Below are 16,002 nucleotides of genomic sequence, written 5' to 3'. Positions count from 1 at the left end.
AATGCTGGCCTTCATAGCGAGGGGGATTGAATATAAAAGTAGGGCGGTCTTGCTGCGGCTGTATAGAGCATTGGTGAGGCCGCAGCTGGAGTACTGTGTGCAGTTTTGGGCGCCGTACTTACGCAAGGATATTTTGGCCTTGGAGGGAGTGCAGAGGAGGTTTACTAGGCTGATGCCGGAGTTGAGGGGGTTGAGCTATGAGGAGAGGCTGAATAAACTAGGCTCGTACTCGTTAGAGTTTAGAAGAATGAGGGGAGATCTCATTGAGACGTATAAGATGATGAATGGGATGGATAGGATAGACGTGGAGAGACTCTTCCCGCTCAGAAAGGATAATAGGACTAGGGGGCACAGCCTCAAGATAAAGGGTGGGGGGGGGGGGGGGGTGCGGTTTAGAACGGAGTTGAGGAGGAACGTCTTCACTCAAAGGGTGGTGAATCTCTGGAATTCTCTGCCCGTTGTAGTGGTGGAGGCTACCTCGCTAAATATTTTTAAGACGCGGGCTGATGAGTTTTTGATAAGAGAGGGGATTAAGGGTTATGGGGAGAGGGCGGGAATGTGGAACTGAGCCACGACAGATCAGCCATGATCTTATTGAATGGCGGGGCAGGCTCGAAGGGCTAGATGGCCTACTCCTGCTCCTATTTCTTATGTTCTTATGTTCTTATATAAGATCACCGCAACACTTCTTATACTCCAGGGAAAAAGTTCATGTCTATCCAGCCTGTCCTTATAACTCAAACCATCAAGTTCTGGTAGCATCCCAGTAAACCTTTTCGGCACTCTTTCTAGTTAAGTAGTATCTATTCTATAATAGGGTGACCAGAACTGTACACAGTATTCTAAGTGCGAAGTTACCTACATCTTGTACAGCATCGGCAAGGTGTCCCGGCTCCTGCATTCAATGCTCTGACCAATTAAAGCAAGGATGCCGAATTGCTTTCTTCACCACCCTGTCCACCTATGATTCCACTTTCAAGATGCTGTGAACTTGTACCCCGAGATCTTTTTGTCCTATAACTCTCCCCAGTGCCCTACCATTAACTGAGAGTAAGTCCTGCCATGGTTTGATCTGCCAAAATGCATTACCTCATATTAATCGACATTAAAATTCATCTGTCATTCATTAGTCTACTGGTCCAATTCATCAATATCCCTTTGCAATCCTAGATAACGTTTTTCACTGCTCACTATGCCACCAATCTTGATGTTATCTGTAAACTTACTAACCATGTTTCCTAAATTCTCATCTAAATCATTAATATAAATGACAAATAACAATGGGCCCAACATTGATCCCTGAGGCACACCGCTGGTCACTGGCCTCCAGTTTGAAAAATAACCCTTTGCAACCAGCCTCTATTTTTATCTTTGGTATCCAATTAGCTACTTCACCCTGGATCCTGCGAAGTTTAAACTCATGCAACAACCTACCATGTGGTACCTTGTCAAAGTCGGCTGCACTGCCCTCGTCTACCTTCTCCGTTAAACTTTCAGAAAACTCAATCAAATTGGTGAGATATGATTTTCCACTCAGAAACCACGTTGAATGTCCCTAATCAGTTTTTGCCTTTCTAAGTGCCTGTAGCTCCTATCTCAGAATGGTTTCATGCAGGTCTACTACTCATCATTCCCTTCACGAATATGTGTCCCATCACTTCGTTGTTTCATTTTAAAAACTTGTGCCTTTCTTTTCATCATATTCATAACTGCACTTACACGCGTATACGTCTGCCATATTAAGGTATGTGTGTTCTTAACGAAATCAGTCACTGAAAGATACTGTTTGAAGTGCACAATAGTCGTGTTCAGTTATTGTTCAACTTTACCTTGACAATATTCACTGCATTTGCAGTCGAGATGCCGGTGCCATTATATCAGTGTGAATGATTATTCACCACAGTCCCCAGCGCGTAAATAATTCAACTAATGTCTTTGAAAACCAAACGCTTTGGCATCTACGTCATTGTACATATGCTAACGCACGCGCAGACATGCTACTCAGCATGTGGACTGCAACGTTGTTCACTATGAATTTGAACTTCTGGTTATAACATATTGCCATCAAACATGTAGGCCCATAACTTCCTGGTTACCGAGAATCGCATTTGGGAGCACCCTACTGATGCCTTGGCGAATCTCTGAGTTCCAAAATGCTAACTTCCTCTGGATTATTGCGCTGGGCTGGAAGCCATCCGACAGAACTGATGTAATGCGGATGGTTCAGCCTCTTCTACCCTGACAGTCACTCAGAAGACTTAGAAAGGAAAAGAAAACTTCTCACTCCAGAGTAACTGTCGAAACAGGAAGACTCAACCGCACCAAACCCAACCCTGACCCGACCCTCTCACGCTGTCCGACCAGCACTCCCATTCCCAGCCGATGCCATTCTCCACTCCGGTCAGGCCCTCTAATCAAAACACCTGTCGCCCTGACTTTCAAACTCCGCTCCGACCACGCCACAGCTCGAACATCTTTCTGGTCATATCACCTCTCCCTACAGGTTTCATCAACACTCACCCAGCCCCTGCCCTGACTTCTCTGCTGGTCGACTCTGGGCCCTCTGCCCAGTCTGCAACTCGGACCTATCTCTCCTGCTCTGGCCTCCTCCATCCACTCCAAACCTTCCTCCACTATGACCCGCCTCCTTCAAACTCTATCCCTCTTTGCTTCAAACTTCCCCCTCCAGCCCAATTCCTCTACTTTTAATAACGACGCACCCCACGTTGCGACCCATACCTCCACTCAGAATGCCTCATCTCCGGTCAGTTTGGTAGGAGGCACACGTCCGTTCCAACAACTCCTTCCGATCAGATCATTCCCCGCTCCCTCCACCCAAGCCCCCTTCCGACCCAACCATTCGCTCCTAACCATTCACCTCTACATTGTGACTCGCCAATAGCCCCTGGTCCCTGCCGCTCTGATCTACTGCCGCTCCGTCAGTGCTCTGCGCTTTAACAACCCCTTCTGCTTCAAACGTCCTCTACTCCCAGCCTCCCCTTCCTCAACTCCATTCAGCTGGAACCTCCCTCTTTTTAAACGCCCCCTCTGCTGGGATCATGCCCCGGTTTGGTCCTCTGACCACACCTCTGCCCCATCACCCCCACCTGTTCTGCCCTCCCTTCCACTCCAATCCCACTCCAAACCGATCCTCAACCGTCCGCCCTCCCCCACTCCCAACCCAAGCATCTCTCTCAGCTCGACCCCGATTCCTCTCCGATATGCATGCTCCGAACACTGTCCCCCGTCCTAGCTCCTCCTTCGCTGCAGCATCGATCTCTGCCTGAACCCCCTCCACTCTGATCACTCCTCCACACTGATCTCCCCCCTCGCCTTCTGACCCTCTGACCTCTTCTTCAAAGCACCCCCCCCCCTCCGCCCACCATTGCGATCCCACAGTTTTGTACACCACCCCTTCCTCGAATTGTCCATGATAGCCTCCCCCTCCAGTCTCTCGCATCCCTCGGTGTCCCGCTCCCCCTTCTTGGTCTCAAAGAACAAAGTAAAGTGCAACATAGGAGCAGGCCCTTCGGCCGACCAAGCCTGTGCTGACACAGATGTCTCTCTGATTTTTTTCCCCCACGTCGCCCACATCCTTCTCTTCCCTGCCTATTCATGTGTCTATCCAGATGTCCTTTGTACGTTGTTATAGAATCTGCTTCCGCCACCTTGTCCAACAGCATGGTCCAGGTGTTTACCACCCTATGAGTGAAAAACGTGTCCCTTACATCTCTTCTGAAATTTCGCCTTCTTACTTTCAACCTATACCCCCGAGAAATTGACCCTTCGACCCTGGGAAAGACATGTCGTCCAAGCCTGTCAGAATCTTGTTAACATCTATCAAGTTCCCCTCATCATCTGACGCTCAAATGAAAAGAATCCAAGGTTGTTCAACCTTTCTTCATTGAACATATCCTCTAAATCAGGTAATATCCTGATGAATCTCTTCTGCACCCTTTTCAATGCATCAGCATCCTTCCGGTAATATGGCGACCAGAATTGTACACAATACTCCAAATGCAGCCTAACCAAAGTCTTAACCAAAATCAACTGAAACATGAATTTCCAATTCCTATTTTCAATACCCGGATTGATGAAGGCCAGCATGCCATACTCCTTCTTTAACCTTGTCCAACTGAGTTGTCATCTTTTGGAAACTCTGGATCTGCATGCTTAAGATCCCTTTGTGTGCTCATATTTCTAAGGCTTCTACCATTTACTGTGTACTTTCCTTCTGCAGTAGACCTACCAAATCGCATCACCTCACATTTGTCCGTGTTAAATTCCATCTGCAATTTTTCAGCCCAGGTCTCCAGCTAATTAATATCCTGCTGTACCATCTGACAATCCTCTTCACTATCAGCTGCTCCCCCAATTTTTGTATCATCGGCATATTTACTAAACAGACCACCCACGTTTTCCTCCAAATGATTTACATATATTATAATCAACAGAGGCCCCATCACTGCTCCTTGTGGAACACGGTTTGTCACAGATCTCCAGTTAGAAAATGTACCCTTCCACTGTTACTGTCTGCTTTCTATAACCAAGCCAGTTTTGTATCCGTCTCACCAGCTCACCTCGGAACCCATTTGACTTGGCGTCCCTTATCAGCCTGCAAACCTTACCGAAGGCTTTACTAAAATCCATGCATACATCTGCTGCCTGCCCTGGTGAATTTTTCTTGTTACTTCCTCAAAGAACTCAACCAAGTTGGTGAGACTCGACCCCACCCCCTTCACAAACCATACTGCCTATCTTCCAGACGAGACTACGCCCTGTCACTAAGAATATTCTCCAATAACTTCCCCACCACTGATGTAAGGCTCGCAGGCCTGTAATTTCACAGATTGTGTTTTCTGCCTTTCTTAAAAAGAAGAACAATGTTAGCTACTCTCCAATCCTCTGTTACCTCGCCCATGGCTAAAGAGGATACAACGATACTGGCCAAGGCCTCAGCATTTTCTTCCCTCGTCTCACTCAGTATTCTGGGGTAGACCCTTGGGACTTGTCCAACTTAATCTTTTTCAAAACCTCCAATAACACCTTCCTTTTTGTCTCAACGCGTCCTCAGAATGTCAACACCCTCCTTTCGACACTCACCATCCATATTTGTTAATAACGTTAGACAGAGTAGTTGGGGGGAAGCGCGAGAGATGCATAAATGCTGACATGGGCCTGTTAAATTGAATGGCCTCACTGTGCGATGTAAATATGAATCACATATTATGTAACGCTCATTGTAGATAAATTGGGATTCGATTTGAACGTGCATTTTCATACTTGAATAATGTTTGTAACCTGCGTAACTTAATGTTTAATTATTAGGATACTGCTGACCGAAATGAACAAGCCATTCTGACCGTCTGAGTCTGAAATTATTTAAGCATGCAGAATATACAATCAACGTTGACTTTATTTTGAACAATAATTTCAATATTGAAGGTAACTGTAACTGAAATGGCAAGCATGGTCGCATGAAGTTAAAATTTGCTTCGTAATTTTGTACTCTGGGATTAGATATGTGCTTGAGTTTTCAAAGTCCTAGTAGTTGGACTACAATGTCAAATTCACCTATATCTTGCAGTCAAATTAATATGCAAAGACATGTTTTGTCATGGACATAATGGAGCATGACAGATGTAAGTTCAACTGTGGTTGTAATTGGTATCTAGCATGCTTGGGAATGTATTTAACATTTCAGTTAGAAGCGTCCTCGGAATCTTTTGACACGTATTGCCATTTCGCAATAATTCTTAATCTGTACTCTTTACGTGATGCATTAAATGCATCATTTGTAATAAACCACTAATAAATCTGTAGTATGAATAAAATATAGCCTTCCTAGTTCAAGGAATATTGCCATCTTCTTAGTTATGGGGCTTCTTGGGGCTTTGCATATTGGCAGAGAACCCATATAATTATGAGAAAATAGTTGATTAAAGTCGTATTTCTTTGATAATTGAGAACTCCATAACGAATTCGTGTTCTTGACATGAAGGCAAAGTGCAAACCCAGCAATATTGTTTGTTACTGACTGATTACACATCATTACATATGAATTGTCATGACTTCGCTTTCATTTTTGCAGATGTAACACTGTCATAATTATATCTCATTAAACTTTATGATGTTTATCAGATCCGCAGTGTATTTTGTTAAGCACATTATGTACCACGGGTGTCTATAACCACCCAGAAGACAGGATTCTTTTGCGTCATTTTGAATAATGGAATAAACACCAAGATCAAACGGGGAATTTCAATTTCAACTCTTCGCAAAGCTAAAACGTTCAAATGTTGCAAATGTTAGAGTTGCAGCCCCGGAATAAGACAACTAAAAACAAAAATACGACTATGAACATGAAAACAACTATGAAATTGGAAAACAGTTGCATTATTCTACAAATTGTGCCTTGGCGATTTTCAGACCTTTATTGAAAGCCTCACGCAGCATTGGAAGAAAGAGCAAAAATAATAGAAAATTGTGCACTGCATTCTTCTCCACGACTCCTCACAGATTTGAATGAATCTGCACATTTTCCCCTCTCACGCACATTTTGCTTAACGTTGTATGCAATTCCTGTCCCTAATTTCAGCCACAATCTAATATCACAGGATAATTCGCCGAAAGAGAAGGTAAGAGTTTACAGCATATGAGCCACTCACTGGCTCATTATTTAAAAACAGTCTAACCAATTTGTGGCAATTTGACAACAGGTTAATTGGACGTAGAAACAACGATAATTCCCTCCATACCAAGAGAATGGTATGCACAATGTATGAATGGAGTTTGATCAAGTTACCACTCAAAAATGAAAGCGAAGTCATGGGAATTCATATGCAGTGACGTGTAACCAGTCAGTAACAAGCTATATTGCTGAAGGGTATTAGCTATGAGGGGAAGTTGCAGAAACTTGGGTTGTTCTCACTGGAGCGACGGAGGTTGAGGGGAGACCTGATAGAAGTCTACAAGATTATGACAGGCATGGACAGAGTGGATAGTCAGAAGCTGGTTCCCAGGGTGTAAGAGTCAAAAACTAGGGAGCACAGGTTTAAGGTGCGAGGGGCAACGTTTAAAACAGATGTACGAGATAGATTTTTTACACAGAGAATGGTGGGTACCTGGAACTCGTTGCCGGGGTAGTAATGGAAGCGGATACTTTAGTGACCTTTAAGGGGCGTCTTGACAAGTGCATGAGTGAGATGGAAGTAGAGGGATATGGTGCCCGGAAGGTGGCAGCATTGTCGGTGCAGACTTAAAGGGCCGAAGGGCTGTTCCCGTGCTGTAATTTTGTTTGCTCTTTGTTCTTTAAACGTGAACGAAATATTCATTGTTTTTATCTTGGGATATGGGCGTCGCTGAGAAGGCCAACATTTGTTGTCCATCGCGAATTGTCCTTTGAGCGAGTTGCTGGGAAATTTCAGAGGACAATCTAGAGTCAACCAGTAGGGACTGGTTTCCTATGTACGTCGGAACAGGTAAGGACAACAGATTTCCTTCCCTAAAGCTCATTTCTGAACCAGATAAGTTTTTATAACAAGCGATGATAGGTTCCATAGTTACCAGGACTGTTGTTTAATTCTATACACTACTTTTGGAATTCAAATTCTGTCAGTTCATGTGACCACTCATCCCAAACCTATTACTGGCCCAAGGACATTAGAACTACGCCAGGAAGTTCTCTTAAAGCTGGCACGATATCTGAAATTGACTGATAATGTGATGCTGAAGGGAATAATTCTATACAGCCAATGGAATAGAAGTACTGTTATTTGATGTAACCATCGTCTGACAATATATCTGAGTTGTTTTCTCGGAAAAAAAATATTTAAGCGATCTTTGTTCAGAACGACAGTCATCGTAGGCAGATTTTGGGCATTAATCACGGTTGAAAAAGGGACCCATCAACATTGTGTTATAGTTTAAGGGGCACCAATCTGCAAGTGTGGGGCGAGGCGATCTTTCACTTACCATCACTATGACGACAGTGGAAATGTTATACAAAAATGAATTAAGAAGAAAGGTATCAGAAAAAATCAGTATAAGCTTAAAATATTCGTTGATATTTATACACATGCTACAACAACTTACTATAATTTTCATTTGGTGACATAATCATTCCGAAAGCCATGGATGCACTTAGCATATATGTAAAGCCTTTCCAGATCTCAAAGCATCTCGAAACCCTTTAAAATTATTGAAGGACGTTTAAAGATTAGGCGCCGTTGTAAATTCAGAAACCTACCAGTAACTAAATTCAACGGTGATAATATAGCGATTAGTATTTGATTACGTTTGCGGATTTGAACGCTGCAATTACCAGAGGTCTCAGTATTCCGATATTTCACGTTTAAGATTAAGGCTGAAACAGAACACAAGATTTCTGTGCATGCTTGTCCATATAATTGTAATTGTACACCTGTAAATATAACGTTCGGTGGCATATAAATTATCTAGAATCAGCCTAGCTTTAAGAAAATTTGTTGCAGTTATTGGTTGGGACTCTTCGTGTCGCTGTCTACCAATAAGAAGCCGAGACTCTGCGAGCGATCGACCCCCCCTCCTTCGTTAGCGAAACAGAACAGAATCGGAGAGCCAGACAGTCTTTGCCTTTGTGGTGCGCGGACATGTTTGGAAAAGCTCTCCACATTGTGTCGTTACGTTCGTCCATTCGTAGTAGGATAACGATATACTGTTGGTAATTGTTATGTTCTACGACGCAAATCAATATACTCTATTGTGAGAAATTTCAATATTGTGCCACACAATTCTGCCAGAGCGATGGCGAACTTACTGATGAGTCGGACGGTCTTCATTTTCGTGCTGTGTGTGTCCGACTTGGTTTCGGAGCAGCTTCGCTACTCGATTCCTGAGGAACTGGAACGTGGGGCCTTTATTGGGAATATCGCTGAAAATATACGACTTAATGTTTGGGAATTACCGTCTCGCAAATTTCGGCTGATTTCAGATGACCCGAAACAATACATGGAGGTAAATCCGGAAAATGGTTTTTTATTTGTTAATGAAAGAATCGACAGAGAACAGATTTGCAAAAAAAGCTCTCCCTGTTCACTTTCTGTTCAAATCGCGCTCGTCAACCCTTTGGAAATGTATCCCGTTTCAGTGGAGATACAAGATGTAAATGATAATTCGCCCATCTTTCCGAAGAGGGAATTCCACTTGCAGATCAATGAATTAATTGCGCCAGGGGCGCGCTTCCCTCTCGAGAGCGCGCAGGATCCGGATGTAGGTACAAACGCAATCAACACTTACAAGATCAGTCCAAACGAGAACTTCGCTATCAAAGTGCAGACAAGACGGGATGGAAGTAAAAATGCTGAGCTTTTACTGAAAAAGCCTTTAGACCGCGAGAAACAATCAATGTTTACTCTTCAACTGACGGCCATAGACGGTGGGATTCCTCACAGGTCTGGCACAGCTCAGCTTATCATTAATGTAATGGACGGAAATGATAACGCCCCTATTTTCGATCAGGAAACCTACAGGGCGACTGTCGTGGAAAACGTCGCCAATGGTACCTTAGTGATAAAAATTAATGCTGCGGATATGGATGAAGGTACAAATGCTGAAGTAACATATTCCTTCACCAATCACGTTTCCCAAAATATCCGTGATTTGTTCCAATTGGACCCTGCTACTGGGGAGATCAGAGTTCAAGGAGTCGTGGATTTTGAAGAAGCGAATGTTTATGAACTTGACGTACAAGCAGTGGAACATGTTCCACCAGGATTGGCAGCCCATGCAAATGTTGTGGTCGATGTCATTGACACGAACGATAATTTTCCTGAGTTGCACGTAACTGTAGTTGCCAGTGCTGTGCGGGAGGATGCTCCAGCAGGAACGACGATAGCTTTGTTCAGTGTAACTGATGCTGATTCTGATGAATTTGGAGAAGTTCACTGTCAGATTCCAGGGAGTATTCCGTTCAACATTGAAAACCCTTTACGGAATAACTACAAGTTGGTTACCAACGGTATTCTGGACCATGAACTGATCCCATTGTACAACATCTCCATTTCTGCCTGGGACGGAGGCTCGCCACCTCTTTCAACAAGTAAACTCATCTTGGTTTCCATAACTGATATCAACGACAACGCTCCAAAATTTACACAATCCTCATATAATGTATACCTGATGGAGAATAATACACCTGGTGCTTCTATATTTGTTGTTAATGCATATGATGCTGATTTGAATCAAAATGGAGAAATTTCCTATTCTATTCTCGACAATGCAAAGCAAGATATGTCTTCCTCTGCTTACGTCACGATTAACTCCAAGAATGGGAACATTTACGCACTGCAGTCCTTTGATTATGAGCAACTGAAACATTTTCAATTCAGCGTTGAAGCTCATGATGCTGGATTTCCTCCATTAAGTGGTACTGCTATTGTCAATGTTATTATCCTAGACCAAAATGACAATGCGCCGGTTATCCTTTCACCTCTGACGTGGAACAGCTCAGCATTCGTGGAGATAATGCCCCAGTCAACTTATCCAGGTTACTTAATCACCAAGGTGATTGCGACAGATGAGGATTCTGGTCAGAATGCGAGGCTTTCCTTCCAATTATTGGAGGCCATTGATCCTAATCTGTTCACAATTGGTATTCTCTCTGGGGAAATCAGAGCAACACGAAGTATTAGAGACCAAGAAATCATTACAAAAAATGTGATCCTCTGTGTGAAGGACAATGGACAACCAAGCCTCTCCAGTACGGCCACAATCTCCTTTACAATAATGTCCAATGTGACTGAGAACTCTTTTGAACGAATGGATGAACCCAGACGCTTGGAATATTTTTCAGATCTAAATAGTTATCTGATCATCATTTTAGGATCCACTTCCTTTTTGTTCCTGGTAACGATTATTGGATTGGTCATCCTGAAGTATAGACAAGACAGAAATATTGCTGAAGACTATACCTCTACAGGTCGTTGTTATAGTCGGAGGAATTCCAATGATGGTTTTAATCGGAGGCAAGCCACAAGTGAACCTTTAAATTACAGCGGGTCAGTTCAGACTGAAGGTTATCGTTACACTGTGTGTTTATCACCTGAATCATCGAAGAGTGATTTTCTCTTTTTAAAACCCTGTCATCCTACGTTGCCTTTCAATGATGTGAGTGTTCATGACATCAACGGAAGAAATTAACTAAGGCAGCAGTTTCATTCTCCCACTGACAGGTAATGCGTTTTGGTAAAGAAATATTTATTATGTCCTGAATTGGAGGTTGTATCTCATGCAAGATTCTAGATTTCCATTTTGAAAACGGCAAATCTAATGCGCCAGAACTGCCCACTCTTCTTTCCATTTTCCTTGCGTTCAGTCATAGCTATTCTTGTCTATAAACCCCATTTTACAGTCTTGATTAGTATACTAATTACTTGCACGTTTGTAGAAACTTGTCTTTCAACTGCTTATGATTTCTGTTTTTACTAATGTCTAACTAACTACATACTGAAAAATGTTTTTGAAAGGAAACTGAATAGAGCCTTCTTAAATCTCACTCTCCAATATTTTAATAGTCTCGGCTCAGTTATTTTGAGCGGCATACAGTTGTGCTTCAAAACAAAGTGAAATTTCAGATTAATCAGTTAAGTTGTTACAATTGGATTGAAGGCCTGAGGTCAGGCCCTGAGAGTCTCCTATCAAACAATGTTGATACACAAAACTAAATATTAATTCTGAATTGCTATGCATTTAAGTTTTAACTGTCGCTGGTTTTGCAGCATTCTCGTACAATTTTTCGTTTGGCTTCAGTTTACTGTGTGCAGACCCATAGATGCATTGCGTGGCTACTTTGACTTGGGCGCGCATTAACACATCATGAAGGAGGGAGACACATTTGTTCCATGCATAGTATGTTCGAAATTGACTCATCATTACGCCCCTGCAAACCTTAGAGGACAATTTGCCTCGCCCCTGAGTTACAAGGTTGTAGTTTCAATTCGAAATCCAGAAACTTGAGCACAAAATCTAGGCTGAAGCTCCATGACAGTGCACAGGGAGAGCTGTACTATCGGTGCCATGTTAGGGATGATACGTTAAACCCCAATTCTTGTTATTATTCTCGTGTGGAAGAAAAGGTTTCTATGCGGTAATTTAACGAATGGGGCAGTGATCTCTATAATGTGGGCTGACCAGCGACAAGTTGCATTTGCGCTACAGAAGTGCCAGACAATGACGCGCCAACAACAGAGAATCCAATCCGCTCCCCTGGACATTAAAATGGCATGGACGTCGCTGAATCTCCGACTATCAACATCCAGGGGTTTGCTATTGACAAGAAACTGAATTGAACCCGATATGGCTGCCGCTATAATAGTAACTCGTTGGTTGGAAATTCTGCAGGGAGTAACTAACCTCCTGACTGTCCAAATCGTGTCCATCATCTAGAAGGCACAAATCAGGAGTATGATGAAATAGACTCCACTAGCCTGGGTGAGTGCAACTCTAAAACTGGGCCTCACCGTTTAGAATGTCTTGCACCCATCACTTCTTTAAAGCCATTTCCTACTCCCCCTCCCCCCCAGATAGGCCGTGTCTTCTTCGAGGCTCACAGGCTGTACAGTCATCTGTTGGCAGATACCGCAAATGCGCAATACCAGTTACAAATGGTTGCCTATTTAGAAGTCTCCAAAATCCATTTTCTTATTAGCAGTCTCATCAAATTTTGAACACCTGGCATAGTTTTTTAGCCCTTACATGATGACAAGACATTAAATCTTTTCCACCAAATTCCAAGCCTCCAAGCAACCAACCCATATGGCGCACCAGTTACAAATTTATCGATACATTTAGCAACATTTTGACCACTTAGCATGTTCAATGCATCCTGTTTTTCAATTGCACTATTACGCCACATTTCAAACTTGGCACATGCCCTTCTTCCTACATCTGGACCCTTGCTCATCACACGAAGTTATTTGTGTACACCATTTCCGCTTTGCCAGTTACAAGTTGGATGTGAGTCACATACACTGCTCATGTTGATCGGTTTATTGTCCATCACCATTGACGGTCACATGTGACAAGATTAATCTGGTCTTTTGGCATTGGACTGCTTAGCTCCAGAGTTAAACTGCCTCGCTGTTAATTTAGCTTAATCAAACTGGTAGCTCATTAGGATTCTGCTATTGCTACCGGTGTGCTTATTGAGATACCGTCTTAATCCACGTTTAGTATACCTGCTTGATTATAATAGACAAATGAGAAATCTACGAAGCTGTGAGATTGAAGCTTGCAGTGGTTTAAATTTTACTGCTATTGTTGACCAATAGTTTTCGTATTAGTACGCGGTTTTAGAGTTACATAGAAACATAGAAATTAGAAGTAGGAGCAGGCCATTCGGCCTTTCGAACCTGCTCCACCATTAATTTGGTCATGAGTAATCATCAAATTCAATGTCTTGGCCCTCTCTTTCCTCCAGATCCGTTGATCCCTTTAGCCTCAATACTCTATCGACGTTCTTCTTGAAATCAGGTAATGTTTTAGTCTCAACTATATTCTGTGGTAGTGCATTCCACGGATTCACCACTCTCCAGATGAAGAAGTTTCTCCTCACTGCAATTCTAAAAGGGTCACTCCTTATCCTCAAACTATGAACCCTAGTTCTGGATTCCACCAGCATTGGGAACATTCTTTCTGTATCTACCCTGTCTAACCCTGTTAGAATTTTACAATTTTCTATGAGAGCCCCTCTCACTCTTCTAAACTCCAGTAAATCGAACCATAACCGACTTAATGTCTCCTCAAATGATAGATGTGGCATCCCAGGAATTAGCCTGGTAAGTCTTTGCTGAACTCTCTCTATAGCAAGGACATCCTTCCTCAGAAAATAATACCACCACTGCACAAAACTCCAGACGTGGCCTCACCAACGCCCTACAAAATTGCAGCAAAACATCCCTATTCCTACAACTAAAACCTCTCGCCATGAAGGCCAACATACAATTCACCTTCTTTACTGCCTGCTGTACGTGCAAGCTTACTTTCAGCAACTGATGAATGAGGGATCCAAGGTCTCGTTGAGTACCTACCTTTCTCAGTTTACACCATTCAAGTAATAATTTGTCTCCATTTTATTGTTGCCAAAGTGGATAACCTCACATTTATCCACATTGTATTGCATCTGCAATGCAGATGCCCATAAACCCAGTCTGTTCAAAACACGCTGATACATCTCTGCATCATTCTCACAGCTCACCCTCCCACCCAACTTTGTATCACCTGCAAATTTGGAGATAATACATTCAGTTCCCTCTTTCAAATTATTAATATATATAATGTGATCCATTGAGATCGTAGCACAGATGCCTGCAGAACCTCACCAGTCACTGACTGCCAATCAGAAAAAGGCCCATTTATGCCAAATCTTTGCTTCCCATCTGCTAACCAACTTTCTATTCAAGCCCAAACATTACCATCAATCCTGTGTGTTTTAACTTTGTATTGTCTGTTATGTGAGACCTTGTCAAAAGCCATCTGAAAGCCTAAATAAACCACATCCAGAGGCTCTCTTCGGTCAACTCTACTATTTTATCCTCAAACTCCAATAGATTCGTCAAGCATGATTTCCCTTTTGTAAATCCATTCTGACTTTGTCTGAATATTCCGATGTCTTCCAAATTTTGGGTTATGAAATCCTTGAAAATAGACTTTAGAAGCTTCCCCAGTTCTGACGTTAGGCTCACTTGTCTATAACTCCCTGTTTTCTCTCTACCTCCCTTTTTGATAGTGGACATATATGAGCTAATCTCCAATCTGTAGGAACTGTTCCAAAATCCAATGAATTTTGGAAAATAACCACCAATGGATCTATTACTTCCAGGGCCATTTTCTCAAGTGCTCTGGGATAAGGTTTATCAGGACCAGGAGATTTATGCACCTTCAACCTCTTCAATTTTGCCACAAACATTTCTCTACTAATGCTGATTTCCTTCAGTTCCTAACTAAGACATGTTTCCCTCAGCACTTCTGGTACATTATTCATATCATCCTTTGTGAAGCCTGAGTCAAAGTACAAATTTAATTCCTCAGCCATTTCTTTATTCCCCCTTATGAACTTCCTGTTTCTGAATGTAAGGGGCCTTCTTTCATTTTCAGCCCATCTTTTTTCTCTTTACACATCGAAATAATTTTTTACAGTCAGTTTTTATGTACCCAGCTAGCTTACTTTCAGACTCAATTTCTCTTTTGTTAATCAATTCCTTGGTCCTCCATTGTTGAATTTTCATCTGTTCCCAATCCTGTTGTTTTCTCTTGCCGCATTGTATATTTCTTCCTTGAATCTGATACTGTCTCTAATTTCCCTTGTAAGCCATGGGGTGGCCACAATTCCCTCATCACTCTTGCGCCAAACAAGAATAAACAGCTTCTGGAGTTCAGCTATTCATTCCTTAAATACCCGCCACTGCCTGTCCACTGACATTTCTTTCAATAATGTTTCCCAGTCCTTCATGGACAATTCATGCCTCATACCATTATAGTTAACTTTATTGAGATTCAGGACCCTGGTATTAGAATGAACTTCATCACTATCTACCTTGACAAAGAGTTCTACTATATTATGGTCAGTCATCCCCTCGGGTTTTCTCACAACTAAATTGCCAACCAATTCTTTCTCATTGCACAATACCTAGTCCAGGTTGGCCTGCTCCTTTGTTGGTTCCTCAGTTGGCTCCAGAAAACCATTTCTTATGCGGTCCAGATATTCCTCATCTATTGTACTGTGACTAATTTGAATCTCACAATCTATATGCAGATTAAAGTCAACCATAATCAAAGAAGTTCCTTTAACACATGCATCCCTGATTTCCTGTCTAATGTTTTTTTCCTAGCATTACCACAACAGTTTGTTGGTATATAAACCATGCCTACCAATGTATTTTGCCCTTGTTTATTAACTCCACCCACACAGATTCCTCATCATCTACGCCAATATCTTTCCTCAATATCGTATATCATCTTTAATCC

At 42.5% G+C, this 16,002-nt stretch overlaps 1 protein-coding gene across 1 annotated transcript; it reads left to right on the top strand.

Annotated features, from left to right (window-relative positions):
• The first annotated feature begins 8,784 nt into the window (after positions 1-8,784).
• Positions 8,785-11,178, top strand: LOC145351634 (protocadherin-10-like). Its single transcript, XM_080201200.1, has one exon. The coding sequence runs from the start codon at positions 8,785-8,787 to the stop codon at positions 11,176-11,178; it is 2,394 nt and encodes a 797-aa protein (XP_080057326.1).
• The last annotated feature ends 4,824 nt before the right edge of the window (positions 11,179-16,002 follow it).

Source organism: Carcharhinus amblyrhynchos, chromosome 13 (genome assembly GCF_965287045.1).
Source record: "Carcharhinus amblyrhynchos chromosome 13, sCarAmb.v2.hapA, whole genome shotgun sequence".
NCBI classification, from domain to species: domain Eukaryota; kingdom Metazoa; phylum Chordata; class Chondrichthyes; order Carcharhiniformes; family Carcharhinidae; genus Carcharhinus; species Carcharhinus amblyrhynchos.
Note: the sequence above shows the minus strand (reverse complement) of the source record. Positions and strands in the feature narration are given on the sequence as shown.

Excerpts from the sequence above, each read along its gene's own strand:
- LOC145351634 (XM_080201200.1), top strand. The coding sequence starts at position 8,785 with ATGGCGAACTTACTGATGAGTCGGACGGTCTTCATTTTCGTGCTGTGT.